Here is a 15,558-nt window from a genome sequence, read left to right as displayed (position 1 = left end):
CCATGGAATATTCTTCCATTTGAATTAGGCATCGCTATAGAAATATCCTTCCATCAGAATTCCCTTGCAAATATACAACAAAGCTCTACAAAATTTAGGCAAAACTGGGGGGAGCTACTTGGCCTCGTACCAGCTCTTTGCATGGTCAGCGTCCACGTCCAGATTTACCTTGAGGAAGTTCTCGCCCTCGAATGGAAACGACATACACTTCACGACTATCTCTTGCGCTTCTTCCACCGATTCCGATGGCCCCTCGAGTATCACTTCGTCGTGGACCTGTTTCCACCGCTTTTTGTCAATCCACAGAGATCGAGAAACTGGATACCTGAAGGATTAGTTTCCATCCCAGCTCTCGAAGCCTGGAGTTCCGGTCGATCTCCAGCATTGCGCACATAGCAACGTCCGCGGCACTCCCCTAGAATCGAAAGGATAGAGAAGATCAAGAACAGGACAGGAAGTATACCAGTGTACCTGCACAGGAGTGTTGATCGCAGCTCGCTCGAGGTGTCCGCGAAGTACCGAGATCGATGTGTTGATGTCCGGCAGATGCCGACTCCTGCCGAGCAACGTGTGCACTCGCTTCGTGATGCGTGCTCTCTCGATGGTATCCGTTTGCCATTCTTTCACTTCGCTTCTATCGTTGTACCAGAGGTCCAGGGTCTGCTGGGCTTCGTACAGGCTTACCTGCAGGAAAGAAGAATGAAAACAACGAATTGGAAGGAAACTGTGCTAACCTTCCAGTCCTTTGAAAGGCCCATGGCAGTTTTGCCGTATGCAATGGAGAAGTTGAGCATCTTCGCTTTCCTCCTCTCGCTACCGAATTTATCCTGCCAGTAACACAAGTTTTGGACTACCAAAAACTAGCGAACAGCAGTACCTTGAGTAGCGGGACTGGCGACTTGCCTTCCCCAGACCATTCCAGAAGGACTTCTCCGGTCTCTACAGCTTTGCGGACGTGAGGATACATGTTTAGCGCTGTTCTCGAATGGAAGTCACCACCAGCTTCGAACGCCTCCAGCATGCTTTTGCAGCCACTCATGTGAGCGAGGATTCTAAGTTCCAACTGTCCAACGAGATCGCAAACAACTATGAGGTTGAAGAAACAAACAAATATACCTGTCCGTAGTCCGCAACAATCAAAGACTTCCCAGGAGGGGCGATAAATGCTTTTCGGATTTTGTAGCGATCTTTTTCCAAAGCAGGTTGGTTCTGCAGACAAAAGTTACCACACTATGTTCAAGAAAGATGATCTTTGTAAACTTGCCTGTAAATTTGGTCTTCTAGCAGACAGACGTCCAGTCTCTGTGTTTATATTGAGGGAACAATGAACGCGACCGTCCGGACCAAGAATTTGGCCATTCTGTAGAGCACCGTTAATAAACAAAGCAATGATTGAAATAAAAGTATACCTGTAAAGGTTGGATAAAGTTTGATATTAGCGTATCGATGGAGGATAGCTCACAGAGCGCAGCAATTGCCATGCACGCCTTCTTGCCTTCTTCTCCACCCCCAAAAGCGCCATATGCTTTTCCATAAGCTGACAAGTCTTCACTTTTATCTCCGTCAGTCCCTTCGACACCACCGGATGTAATAAAAGTGGAAGCCTCGGGAGAGAATTCCGCCTCGTCCTCTTCTTCGTCGTAGTCTGTGACGACGTTGCCGGCAAGAGATTTCAAAACTGCACCACTGACCGCCGGCCAACCCGATGGAGTGAATGTTTCAACAGGAAGTTGGACGTCAATGCCTTCCAACGATATAGATCGATACTTTTTCACGGTCTTCGCACCCGGTTCTAGATAATTATCGGAGTTTGGAACTTTGAAAGTCCGCTCTTTTGGGTACGAAACTGAAGGATCCTTTCTGCAAAAGGGAAATGGTAATTAAATGAATGAATCACGAAAAGCGTTGGAGAAGCTTACTTGTTAGAAGTTCCCCCGAACAAAATTTGTCGAATTTGGACGTCACTGCAAACATTCATGTACATTGCGTCGGGGCAGTACTGAGAAGCCCATTTCTGGAAGCGGCTTACGGAGAGCTGCTTCTGATTAAGCGCAACCTTCTCAACTTCCGCAAGATGTACTGTGTCAACCCGCATGCCTTCGGCTTCCATTTGGACGAGAACATCTCCGAAATGCCGCCAGTAGAGTTCGTAAAACTGGTACATGTTACCCCTCTTATCGCCTTCCATATACCATGAAGCCTTCTGCAGCTTCTTCTTGAGCGATGACCACAAGTGCCATGTACAAACCGAGTCGTGCGCCGAGTAGTAAATCCATTTGTCACGGGTGTCTTTTGACGTTTGGAGCTCTTCCACGGGTGGAATAACCTTCAGCTTCCCTTCACTGCCATCTTTCTTCACGTTTGTAATTGCGAACAGATCCTTCATCGACGTCTTGCCATTCTGTAATGGCCTGTCGTCCATAACCTTCGGATCAGCGGTCAGCGCTTCCAGCGAATAACCAAGTCCTCCCCGTGCAGAATCCCAGAGGCGGGCAAGGTGCATCGTGTCGGCATAAAAACCAGCAGCTTTGATACCATAGTTCCCGAGAATGTGCTTATCAAAGCTGTAGTTGTGCCAGATCTGCAGAAACAGGACATCGTAAGAGACATTACGGGTTTTTTTTGTTTTTTTTTATCAAATACCTTTTTGATTTCTGCGTTCTCAAAGTAAGGCCTGAAGACATCCAAAATTCCTGGTCCACCATTGAGCAAATCCACCCAGACTCGGGACTTTCCACCACCGAAGTCCACGTTTACTCCGCAATAGATGCTGAAGCACGTAAGCTTTCCATGACCAACGGGACTCTCCTTTTTGACATCAATATCCGCAACCTGCATGAAGGAGAAACAGCTCGTTAGCAGGCAAGCGGAGGTAAACAGACCAGAACCAAATACCTCTGTGTCACAAGCATGAACTTCATCCTTATACTTCTCCATCAGCAGCTTCACCACCTTCTCTGCACTCTTCTCGTTTTCTACTACGAGAATGTCGTCATTCAGGGTGATGTCCCACGTAAACACTGGTGCTGCCTTTTTGTTCAGTGGGATTTGAGTCGGAAGCCGTCTCTTCGGCTGAATAGCTGGAGGCACAGTCCGAGCTTGTGGTGAAGGCTTTTGCACCACTGGTTGAGGTGGAGGAGGAGCTGGTTTCGTCTGTGTCTCTGCCGCATGAACTTCGACTTTCCTTGCGGTTCGACTCTTCTCTTGTAGCAGGCTTCCATTTTGTGGAGCACATCTGGGCTGAAACTGAGGAACCTGTCTTCGTGGGAAACTTACAAAGTTCCTCTGCGTGAACTCCGGAGCAGCAACACGGGGCTCCACAGGAGGGGGATGAGTTAGCAAAGAATCACTGTAATTCTTCTGCCTGGATATGGACGCGCTCTCCGAGCGAGGTGGCGTTGCTCCGGGTGTTTCCTTGGTAGTACTCGAACTGAATGGCGACTTTCCTTTTGGCTCTTGCAGCGAGATAGTGTGCCTCACAGGGACTTGAATGCTGATCGAATTGGCATAGTATTTCTCTCTGTAAAGCCTGCATTTAACAAAGCGCCAATAAGAACTAGAAAACTTTCGAGAAAACTGGGAGCGTACCGAAATAACGCAAGCTCTTCCTCTTCTGGCGCTGGGAGAGTCTTCACGGGCACTGCTGAGAAGGATTGCGAGCACGATGAGGGGCGAAATCGCGAATTTCTCCCAGGAATCGCCGCGCTGCTGCTTGGCCATGGCGGCACTGGTCCTATCGCTCCTAATGCCATTCTTCTCACACTCACCGCTCTCCACTTCCAAGCGCTGGCCCCAAACATCCAAGGCGCTGCTGCTGCTTCATGAAGAACGCCAAAACCCCGAGGTTAGGGCTCTGGGGTTTAACTCCATTCGTTTTTGCGAGAACTGCGGGCATAAATCCACGTTGGCGTGATAACTCCACGTGGCGATATACCACTGGTATTTAGCCGTTTTTACTAGTGAGGAAGAACCCTAAAATCTCCTCCTAGGGTTCTTCCAAATCGCGAGAGAATGCTGCGATCAGTTCACTGCACTGGACGGATTGGAGGCTGCCTGGCGGAAGTAAGTCGATTACCGGTGGATAATCAGCATTTTGATCGTTTTCCTGGCGTAGGATCGAAATTTCTCTTTTCCGGGCTCGCGCAAGCTGCCACCGCGGAGCGCCCGCCTGTCTTCCAGATTTCGATCTTCACCAGCACAGCCGATTCGAGCCTTAGAACAGGATTTACAACACCAGCGCCTCGACATCGAGGAGGAGAAGAGATCGGGGGGTTTCTTGGAGCGCCTGGCCCGTGCTTGGGAGATCCTCTTCCCTCCAGAGGATACAGCCGCCGCCAGGCCCTTCGCGTCCAATGCCGAGATCGCCAAGCAGCGGCTGAAAATGATCCTCATCTCGGATCGCTGCTCCATCACCGACGACGCCAAGAAGAAGATCGTGACCAACATCGTGGGCGCCTTGGCCGACTTTGTGGAGATCGAGTCGGAGGAGAAGGTCCAGCTCAACGTCCTGGCCGACCCCGAGCTTGGGACGGTCTACTCGGTCACGGTCCCCGTGCGAAGGGTGAAGCCGGAGTACCAGGAGTTTAGCAAAGAGATCGAACAAGGCCTGGAGTACCAGCCCGTGGGTGATAGCGGAGCCCGCACAGTGGCGATCAAGCTCGAGGAATCGTGACGAGGTACGATTAAGGTTCTAGACTTTTTCACATCGTGGCAAGACCAGAGAGGGGTGGTGGTCATCTTATTTCTTCCAGGGCAGGCAAGCACTTGAGAGTCTTGAGAGACTGCGCAGAGATATTCGTGAGATCTTTCATAGGAGCTTGGCCATTGTTATATAGAAACAGGGACAAAAGCGATGAGAAATCGGTGAGCTCGTTGTTTGTGAGCATGAAGCGTCGTTTTTCATGCCAGGAAGGAGAGGCATCGGTGAAGCTGAAGTCGAGGTTGTGTTCGTGGCCTTGCTCGCGTCGCAGCTCTATATATCTCGAGCTTTAGTCGGATCGATTCTTTTTTAGCTTGAGCGCTCGCGAGCCCAAGTCTCATGAAATGTTGTTCCTTGGACAGAAAAGAAAGAGTTTTCTCTTGCTAGCTTAAGCATCGGCTGCGCTTTTTATGGAGAAATCCTAGTACTATAACATCCCCCCTAGAGCTTTGCCACCTTGATTGTTGCTCCACAGTTACCTCTGTCCAATAAAATGATCAAGGCCACGCCTTCCCAAGAGCGCTCTTGATCGAGCAAAAACATTCTTGATTGAGCAAAAGCATTCTTTTGTATTTGTCTTTCTTTTGGACTAGTTTCACTGTACACAAGGGGAATTGATTTTGCTTGCCCCAACTGAGCAGCTTTGATGCGCAGCATTTTATGAAGAATGTGGTTAGCAGTGTAGTTTTGTCCAGCTAAAGATTGGCCACTGGAATTCTTGTTATAATTTCGAGTTTCTTCTGTATTTTACTTCCTGATACTTGCCAACAATACAGACTAATAGTTGCACATCTACAACAATAAAACGATAGAGGCCGGAGGCTCGTGGCCGTCAGATCGCAGGTCCGGGGTAGCCATGGTTATGGTAAAACTTTTCTTGATGGTTGTTAGACTAATGAGAGTAGCACATCCTGCATGCTCATTGGGGGAATTTGACACAAGATAAAACGGGATTTTGGGTGCGGTGTGCTCGCGTGAGAGAAGCGTCCACTTCTGGCGCGAGCGGATGCTTTAAAAATTCTTTAGTCTCATGACAAAGAAAACCAAATGTTTGGCCAACACACAGGCTGGACAACATATTAGTTAAAACAGCAAAGAGAGAAACACTCTGCCTATCTTCTCCTTTGCCTGCAATCCAGCATGGAAGAGGACAAGGGCACTTGACAACTGGCTGTGCGAGGTTGGCCTTTACAAGTTCTCCATCATCATGGAGAAAGATGACATCACAAAGAAGATGCTTCTAGCTTTTTGAGAAGAAATGGTGTGTGCCCAAGAACATGAATATATCTTCATCACGGGCTACATCGCATGGGTCTTCAAGCTTCCAATCAGCAGAAAGCAAGTCACATCCATATTGTGAACAAAAGGGATGCCACCGGGATGCATCAAGATCATCGAGAATTAGAACTCTGGAAGCTCACTTCAAATGAGCAATGCCACCAACGAGGCAAAGCTTAGGCTCAAGTTCCTCATCTCAACTCTCAAGATGTGCAAGTCAAGCAGCTCTACCAGTAAAGCTATTGCAATCCTCTACAACATCTTGCAACACAAAATCAAAATGGACATTGTAAGCTACCTCTACAAAAAACTCATCAAGAAAATCCACTTGGCTATGAAAATAATCCATAATGGCCAAAAATGTGAAACTCTTACACTCCTCTACATTGTCGCACTTGTGCTAGCTCTTGACTCAATATTTCCACTCAGCCTGAAAGTACCTCCAACAACACTATAGGTAAGAAGGAAGTGAGAATGCAAGTCAAAGAGGAGAGAAGATCCACTCCACAAATCTGATGAAGAAGACGAAAAAGAGGAAAAAGAAGAGGATGAAAAGGAGCTTTCACCACCGACAATGACACCATTGGCAAAAAGGACCAAGATAACAACAATCTTGCCTCCAAAGAACAGGACAAAATCAACCACAAGCCAAATCAAAAGCATCATCTCCAAGGAAGAACTATAGGAGAAGAGTCAGAAACAAAGTCAACAAATTAATCTTGACTCTGTAACCACCTCAACCAATGGTGTAGCAGTTCATGCTAAGAAAGAAGGGCCAACATCCCCACCCATTGAAAAGAATTGCCAGTTGATGACAGCACCATGCCGCAGCACCACAAGCACCACAGCAGGGAGCATCCAGACTAGGAATGATGTAGGGAGCCAGAGAAGGAGCAATGACATGAACTAGAGTTGCCACACTGGCTGCTCAGCTTGGTCTAGTTTTTTTATGAAGTCCAGCGCCTCCAGCCAACACCACAGATGCCAATCCATGGCAGATTTTGCAAGGCAGTTCCAGAATGAACAAATGAGTACTTTTCTATGTGACAGAGTGTAGGCCATGATCAATGCTATTGTCTTCCAATCCCTGGACACAAAGCTCAATAAGATCCAAAGCAACATCCAGTAGCTCAAAAGGAGCATTTGAGGTATGTCCTTCTAGAGGATAGTGTGTGTGGAGACATAATACATCAATGACCATTTCGCTAAAGAAAACATGGAGCTCCACAGTGAGATCTACACTCTTAAGGAAAAGCAGTCTGCAATAATGGAAGATGATAATGAGAGTGAGCATGACAATGACGAGGAGTTCCACCAGCGACTCAATAAGTTCAAGGTTGAACTCACAGGAAATCCAATGCCAACAAAGTCAACTGATGCGATGGAGTAGTAGGAGCCTCAAGACAAAGCTTTGTTCAGTCCTGAGAGAGTGAAGTACTATAAATTAACCATGCATTTGAGCATGTTCTTGATAGTCAGGATTACAACCTTGACACTCAAAGTTATGACCTTGACACTCTCTTCTTTGTTGTAGGCTCTAGTGTTTGTGGATGTGAAGGACCTAACTATATATTATTTACCCAATGCAGATATGGAGGTACACATTGAGCCTGCTAACTAGCCTTGTCTCTCAGCCCCCGGATGATGAAGAGAGTCCAGCAGGCCTGTCCGCCATCGCCAAGCTCTTCTCGCGATCTAATTAATTTGTGTGTTTAGTAGCATGTTCTAGGGTGAGAAATATAGTGCCAATGCAAGTACAATGACATTGAAAGCCCTTTGGTTTTTTGTAACCACTACAGCAAACCGTTATAACTAATTCTACATTGAAATCCCTCTCACACTTGCAATAGAATTGCAACTTGACTTCACCAAATTCTTTTAGTTTTTAAACTTATAAAGCCATTTGTCTTGTCCAAAAAAAAGTAGCATATTGAACATCAAATATAATAGTGTTCTATGCTTTCAAATAGTCTTGCTATGTCATAAATAAAATCTTGTAAAAACATGTGGCATTGCTTTTGAAACACTAGAGGGAATCCCTCTCTAGTAGCAAGATCCAGAATTTTATATATAGGGAGCTCTAGTTGAGCTTCACTAGAACCCCTAGTAGAAAGGGGATTGTTATGTGGAGATGAAAGTGGAATGTAAGTAGAATTTTAGGATGGAGATGAGGATTAATATGAAATGCTAAAGGGCCAAATACGAGTAGTAGTGACTTTCCTTTGAGCCATTTCTATACAAACTTCCAAGGAGCTCAAGGAGAACAAAAAAATTACAATAACTATAATTTTTCAAAGTAGTTTTCATACTAAGTTTTAGTCTTGGGAATGAGGTTTATTTATTATGACACTGACAATACTTAAATTCTTGAAATGTCAGTCTTAAAAATAGGGCTTCATAATCATAACTTGTTTATAAACAGAATTCTAAGCTATAGTGTATACATATACTCTATCATTATGGTGAAATCTTACTTCACTATACATATATTCTTTTCTATACATACTAATTTTCTAGGGAAATAGACTACAGGGAAATATACACTACATTATAATGGCAGAGCATGCTAGCACGATGCCATTCTCTCATGTGAGATTGCCTTTCAGTCTTGGAAATGTAGGTAGAGTTGATTCTTTGATGTGATATCACTTTTGAGTCTTTCGAAAGATTTCGATTTCTTTTATTATTATTCACAAACAATTCCTAAAACTTTTTATTGAGGATTCACTACAAAAATATACCTTAGTCTTTTTATATGGGAGGATTGTCAGGCAACAAAGTTCTTGATATAAACTAATATATAAATTACAAATGTCATAAAAAGTTTTATAGAGTAGATTTCTTGGTACTTTTTGCCGTATTATTCATTTCTTCATTTCTCTTGCTTTAAATTGTTGTTTCAAAAGTAGCAGGAGCATTTTTATCAATCATGATAATGGTCTCCATATTCTTAGATGGGTAATAAGGACAAGAAGTGTAATATGGAGATTGTGTTAGTGAAATTAAATTAACATTCTCACATTTCTTTGCACTCCAACTTTTACTCATAGATTTTTTATTTTCATTGCTTATCATCTTCTCAAGAACCCTAAAAAATTCTTTTGAATGAGGAATAGTATGTACAATTGTAAAATTAGTTAAAATATCAAGTAGTCAAATCAAAATTTGACAATTGTAGCAATGTCATAATAAAATAATATATCTTTACAAAACATAGGTTCTTATGAACTTTTTTTTTAAAATGACTCAATATTATAGAAATTTTTAACTCAGATATTTATATATTTCAATATTTTAAAGTTGGCTAGAACCTTCATTTCTTCAATTTAGATTTCCTTCATAAAACTTTTAGTTGACTATGTTGACTTGAGTTAACTTATGCTGAATTGTGACCTCAACTCAACTTTGGACCATCCCCTACCAAGGATGGGCACAACAACAATATGATCATAACAAAAAACGCAATCTAATAAAGTAGTATAAACTCCTTCAAATGATATACTCTTTAATTGATGGTGTAGCATAGTAAAAAAAGAAAATGCCATGTAGAAAGAAAAGGAAGAATAAATATAATAACTATAATCCTAGATCTAGAGAAAAATTAACATAAATCTATATCTAAAAAAGAATGAAGGAATAAAAAAAAGCATAATCCAAAATATTGAATAAAGCATTATCGAAAACATTTGCTTTATAGGGATAATTTGTAATACCCCTCACTTTCACCAATGTGAGTGCTTGGGATATAAAAATAGGTATAGTAATTAGGGTACTTATATATAAGAATAGATAGACTTTGAATTGACAATTCATATACTATAGTACAATAATTTATATATTACCTATATAATATATATATTATATAGGTTTTCTTAAGGAAACTCGTATGGGGACTGAAATGGTAGTGGATATATCTAGAATATGCTTGGATATTCTAGGATATTCTACCATCTAAAGGTAGTTATTCATTTAGATTAATTTTATATTTATAATTTAGAAAAAATTTTAAACTCTTTCTAGTATATTATTTTTTATTCTACCATCTAATGGTTGATATGGAATAAGATTAATCTTGTGTTTAAACATGCTTATAATTATAAACTTTATTTGATCAATTGGATTAATAAGTAGAAATAACACTACTATTAAGAAAACCAAGTGTTGCTAAATGCAACACATAAAAAAGTTTATTTTATCTAAATAGTATTTTTAAACTCTTAGTGCTTTAAATTTATTCACAAGTTATTACTGTTCTTAAAATCATAAAGCATAGTGAGAGGGATAAATGAGGATTACCAAGACTTATAATACAAAGGATGGTTCATGTTTTTCTGATATGGCAATTAACTATATATGTATAGACATCAAAATTGCAAAATAAATTATAGATTTTCGTATTCATTATCATTTTTTGGGCAATATTAGTACCATATATAGAGAACGATAACAGAAAAATAAAAACAAGAGATTATCCACATGTCTCATTAACTAAATATCTAAGTGCTTACTAAGAATCTAAATACAATTAAATATTCTTATTGCCAAGTGTATCATGTTAAATCAACTTAAGAAACAATGTTAAAAATGTTTTTATCCTTTATTTTAAAACTTCACTTTTATTATAAAGCCATTTCCATTTAACAACAATTTTAATAGGCATAATAATTTTTTCTTTAAATATGGGATTAGTAAAATTTTGTTCATTCATCCTTATTTTGGTACTAGGATTTACATGTTCTATAATCTTTACTGTTGCTCAAACTTTTGACCATTGCTGGAACCCTGAAAATATGCAAAAGTCTATGATGTGTAAATTGCATTTTTACAGCTCAAAACATAAAGAAAATAAGGTAAATATTTTTATATATAATCAAGCAAATGAGAACAACTTTATGGAAAAAACAGATCCAAATCCAATAATAGAAACTGATGATTTCTCCATGGGTTATGAAACTTATCATGTAATAATTTTTACTGGTGCAGCAAAATATACCACTACAGGTTGGGGCACTTGGTATATGTGGTCTTTCAGTGGTTGTTTTGAACATGCTAAACATACTGTTGAATTTTATGAATGTTCATAAGTTCTTAGTAAAATTTCTGGAAATGAATAGTAAATAATAATTTTACACTAGACATTCCAAGGCAAGAATCTAGTTTTGGATTTAATTGTCAAGCCAAAAGGCACTCTCATGCTCCAATAGAAATCACTCCATCCCAACTATGGGAAACTTGACTCAGCTCAATGATTTTGCCCCCTATTTGGAACATGGCATCTCTCAATATGATACTAATAATCTTTGCTAAAAACGGAGTCTTGGTAACTTCTCAGTCAAGGGGATCCATAGATTCCACATGTTGCCCTTGTCCACCTTGTTCATTGTGAGGCTCAAGGTCTTGGGAACCAAAACCAGCCTTGAGTCAAGGACCTTTGGATGACTAGAGAGTATAGATCAATTCCATGACCACTTTTAGTGCTGTTCTTAAACTTCCATGATTCTCATGGGAAAGAAAAAGTGTAAGTCTTTCCATTGACAAACTTCTCTTTTCTACATACAAGAGAAATTGATTTGTAGAGGACAAGCTCTTAGGTTGTTAGGTGTTAGCCTTGATCATACAGGTAGGGTAAAGAACTTAACCTACCTTAAGGGCTCATAGTGGAGTGATATAGTGAGCTTTTGAGGTAGTTGGGGGGTGGTTTAATGGTGAGGGACCTTAAAAAGAGGTGTAGCATAATCTAGGGAAATTAAACCTTTGTATCTTTATTATTTAGTGTTAGTTTAAGGAATTAACTCCTCGAGGTGTCATAGGTTAAAAGATCCCCGAAACCACAACCAAAACAATAAAGAGTTCATTGAATGAGATTGAGTTTAAGATCGAGTTTGAGACCAAGTCCAAGTCCAAGTTTAAGATCGAGTTCGAGATCAGAAATCAAGTTCGAGACCAAGTCCGAGATCAAGTCCAAGGCAAAGCAATCATCCCTTAGTAGGGGGTGTTAGGGTTTCAAAAGTATAGTAGGGATAGTAAGGATAAAAATTTAGTCTTAAAGGAACTCTTTAGTAGTGCTTCCAAACTGAGTTGGGGTTGAAACTAGGGGTGAGTAATTTTGGGTGGGAGTGAATATGGGCTTGAGGAGTGCCAAAGAGGCTCCTCAAGGAAGTGCTCAAGAGCAACTCCCACTCTGAAAGGGAAATTGATTATAGTGTTTCTGGGTTAGATGAAATGGTCCTTACTTGAGTACTATATGGCTTATTAGTCTTCACCCCTTCTTAGAGGCTTAGGCCTTCCCTTTGGTATGGAGGTGGGGAGTTGAGGTATCTATTTCGGGCTATTAAGCCATAATATTTCCCCCTTGTGTCCCAAATTAAAAGATGCATCTAAGACATGGGATTTAAAAGGTCCTATAATCAAGTCTTGTGTATCATGGGATGTTAAGAACTTGGAAGCTTGGTGTGTTGGCTACTTATGCTTGTAGAAGGTGTAATTGAACATTAAGTTTAGTCTAACCTGAGAAGGGGGATTGGGAGAGAGTTTGGGAATCTGTGAAGAGTTGGCTAACACTCTATTACTTATGTAGTAAGTAGCTGAACCTAAGTTGGACCAAGCCGAAGTTGATACAATAGGTAAAAACCTAACAAGGGAATTTAGCGAAGGTGAAAGTAAAGGTGGTCAGATAGACAAGGTAAGTTAGCAAATTGGCAAAGAAAAATTTGTGGCTTACAATTTAGTATTGAAGCCTTTTCCTCAATTCTAACGAAGGATAGAGGTAGATAACTAAGAGATGGCTAATGTAAACTGTAAGTGCATTAAGGCAAAGATGGAACCTCCTCCGAAGATGAAACCTCTAGTTGAACAAGAAGCTGTGGAGAAGGAATACCTACATGAGGACTCTAGTAAAGGAACTTCTAAACAAGAGTTTGGTGGCAAGGTTCAGTTGTCTAAAGCTTGATTGGACACTTTGAAAGGAAAAATGACACATACTAATGCTCTGCTAGAGACCCTCGTACGCAAGCTAAAGCATGATGAGAAGCAAAAAAATAAATAAAAGACTGCAAATGTTGGCAATGTAGAATGCATGAACTGAGGCAAGATTGAATAAGGTCAAAAAAATTGAAGTAAAGTCAGTCCTTCAAGCAATTCCTAAGTACAAACCTAATCCTCTATTGGGAGTGAATGACTATAAGGTGGTGGAGGATTAATTTTACAATATGGAAAATTCCTTCTGAGTATTGTGGTTACCAAGCCCAAAAAATGTCCCATGTGCAAAACCATACCAAGCAAGTCTTAATGGAGAACAATAAAAACTAACGAAGAATCAATAGCCACTTGGGAAGTGATAAAGGTGAGGATTTGCACAACTTATGTTCCATCAAATGCTACTCTACACTTCAAGAATGAGTTGAGTAAGTTGAAGTAAATAGGAACCATTCAAGAGTATGGGAATGCGTTTATGGCCAAAAAGATAATTTTTATGGATATGGGTGACATGGATGCATTCCATGCTTTCATATCAAACTTGCAAACCTGAGCTCTGGAAGAAATGATGCTCTAGAACTCGACCAACTACAAGGAAGCATTAGATGTAACTATCCGAGTGTATTTCAATGATAACTTGTGAAAAGGGAACATGATAGGGTTTGGATTCATGTTTAGCAAGGGAACCAAACCAAGAGGGACATTTGGAAAAGGGAAATTCAGGAAGAGTTTTTCTAAGACCAAATCCTCAGAGTTTTGGAAAGGCAAATTTAGTGGCCAAAGAGCAAGTACATAAGGGAGTTAGATGAAAAGAGAAACCCACTGATAAAAAAAACCAAGTATACTAGTAAAGTAGGGAATAACGTATGTTATAATTGCGGTGAAGTAGGATACTTCTTAAGAAAATGTCCCTACTCAAAGCAGGCCAAAGCCAATATAGTCATTAAATCAGGTGAAATTTAAATTAAAGTATGTGATTCAGCCCCTAGTTCAAAGTAACTCATCACACTAGCAACTTTGGTAAAGAGTTATTCGCGACATTTACTAACCTTTCGAGAGAAGCTCGAAGGCAACTTTATTAAGATCCTTATTGACATGGGTGTTTTAGATAATTTTATGGTTATAGACATACTTTGGCAAGCCAAACTAACAATCCAGCAACTAGAAGAACCAAGGACTATAGAGTTTGTTCAAGGTAACTAAAGCACTAATAAGGTACTTTGACAAGCAAGAGTCAAAGTAGATTTCACCATTTTGGACATGGTGGGGTTTTAAATAATCTTTGGGATGGATTGGTTCAATCGGTTTGTGATAATTTTGCATGGACAAAGTAAGAACTTAGTGGTATTGGCAAATGCTTGAGAAGAATGATCTAGGGTAGTGTAATGCATGTGGTTTTGACCTTTATCCTATGGTGGTTTACCATAGAATAACACCACGAAGCGGAACCTAAACCCTCTTTGTGCCACATGACAAATGCCACGTGTCACATGCCAAAGGAACGTGGTGTGGAACCCGAAGTTCAGGGCCTTGGGCTACTAAACAAAGGAACAGTGCCAAACTCCCAAGCATGGAGCCAATGAGTGATGGAACCGGACCACGGAGCAACTCCCGAGCATGTAGCCCAAAGAGCGAAGGGACAGGAGCCTGGAGCGACTTGGAACAGTCCTGGAGCAACCAGCATCCCAATGCCAGGACTAGCATGCAAAACGGAGCCAAACGGAGTCTAGCGCTATTTCGGCATACCGGTGGCCTAACGCGAGGACATGGGTACTCCACCAGCTAGCATGGAATGGAACTTGGGTTTAGACCCAAGCCGGATGCAGAACAAAGACAGGCATGCAAGCGAGAGCTAGACTATGCCTCAGGTTGGTCAGCCATGCCCGACCTACCCCACTATCCCTACTATACATTTGGAACCCCACACAACCCCCCCCACCCCCCCACCCCTTGAGGAACACACGCTTTGGGCTTTCACCCCAGGCCTTAGTATCAGGAGTTAGTCTCTAGGACAAGCTCGAAACGTACTAAATATAGAATGTTCCTAGATTGCGAATTTGGACACGGGACGAACACCATTGTGTTCAAGACAATCTCTACATTCCGTAGATATGCCAAATGAGCAAATCTGGACACTTTCCATAAATAGCATTTAGGACCGAAAAAGCTCTATTTCGTTAAAGTGGGAATTGTCATTATCCCACTTGTAAAATAAGGTTTCCAAACCTTTATATAGTATATAAATATAACAAAATTCAACTGCATTGAGGCACATGCCATTTTATTTTAAACAAGGAAATGTCTACTCAATCACTTCTCCTCCCCCTGCCACTACTTCACCTCTCTCTTCTCCTTGTCATCGTCGTCCAATTTCTTTCCATCCTTTTAATATTGGCTCAGTTGCTCCGAGTCTAGGTGGAGCCCAAGTCCCCATTCAATCTTTACTTTCCCCTTATTAATAAAACAACTTCGTAGACTTCCAATAACATGCTGTAACACTTCTAGTATAATGCAAATCCTTTCAAAGAATTGTCTTTTAATATTAATACAATGGCATGGAACCCCATGCCATAATAAGTTACATTTTTAAATAAATACATGCCATC

General features: G+C 41.2%; 2 protein-coding genes across 2 annotated transcripts; one reads left to right on the top strand and one right to left on the bottom strand.

The window, feature by feature from the left end:
* Nucleotides 1-24: 24 nt before the first annotated feature.
* Nucleotides 25-3,845, bottom strand: LOC9654386 (DNA polymerase I A, chloroplastic/mitochondrial). The gene is made up of 12 exons (XM_024669293.1): nt 3,589-3,845; nt 2,896-3,529; nt 2,644-2,832; nt 1,920-2,581; nt 1,410-1,860; nt 1,265-1,360; nt 1,117-1,209; nt 878-1,063; nt 735-827; nt 472-684; nt 326-415; nt 25-276 (listed from the first exon to the last, which is right to left on the bottom strand). The coding sequence occupies exons 1-12, from the start codon at nt 3,798-3,800 to the stop codon at nt 115-117; spliced, it is 3,081 nt and encodes a 1,026-aa protein (XP_024525061.1). The 5' UTR covers nt 3,801-3,845; the 3' UTR covers nt 25-114.
* Nucleotides 3,846-3,971: 126 nt separating this feature from the next.
* Nucleotides 3,972-5,158, top strand: LOC9655595. The gene is made up of 2 exons (XM_002964330.2): nt 3,972-4,062; nt 4,115-5,158. The coding sequence occupies exons 1-2, from the start codon at nt 4,012-4,014 to the stop codon at nt 4,670-4,672; spliced, it is 609 nt and encodes a 202-aa protein (XP_002964376.1). The 5' UTR covers nt 3,972-4,011; the 3' UTR covers nt 4,673-5,158.
* The last annotated feature ends 10,400 nt before the right edge of the window (nt 5,159-15,558 follow it).

The sequence above is a fragment of the Selaginella moellendorffii genome, unplaced genomic scaffold (genome assembly GCF_000143415.4).
Source record: "Selaginella moellendorffii unplaced genomic scaffold, v1.0 SELMOscaffold_4, whole genome shotgun sequence".
NCBI lineage: Eukaryota > Viridiplantae > Streptophyta > Lycopodiopsida > Selaginellales > Selaginellaceae > Selaginella > Selaginella moellendorffii.
The sequence above is the reverse complement of the archived record's forward strand: the minus strand, read 5'-3'. Positions and strand labels throughout refer to the sequence as shown.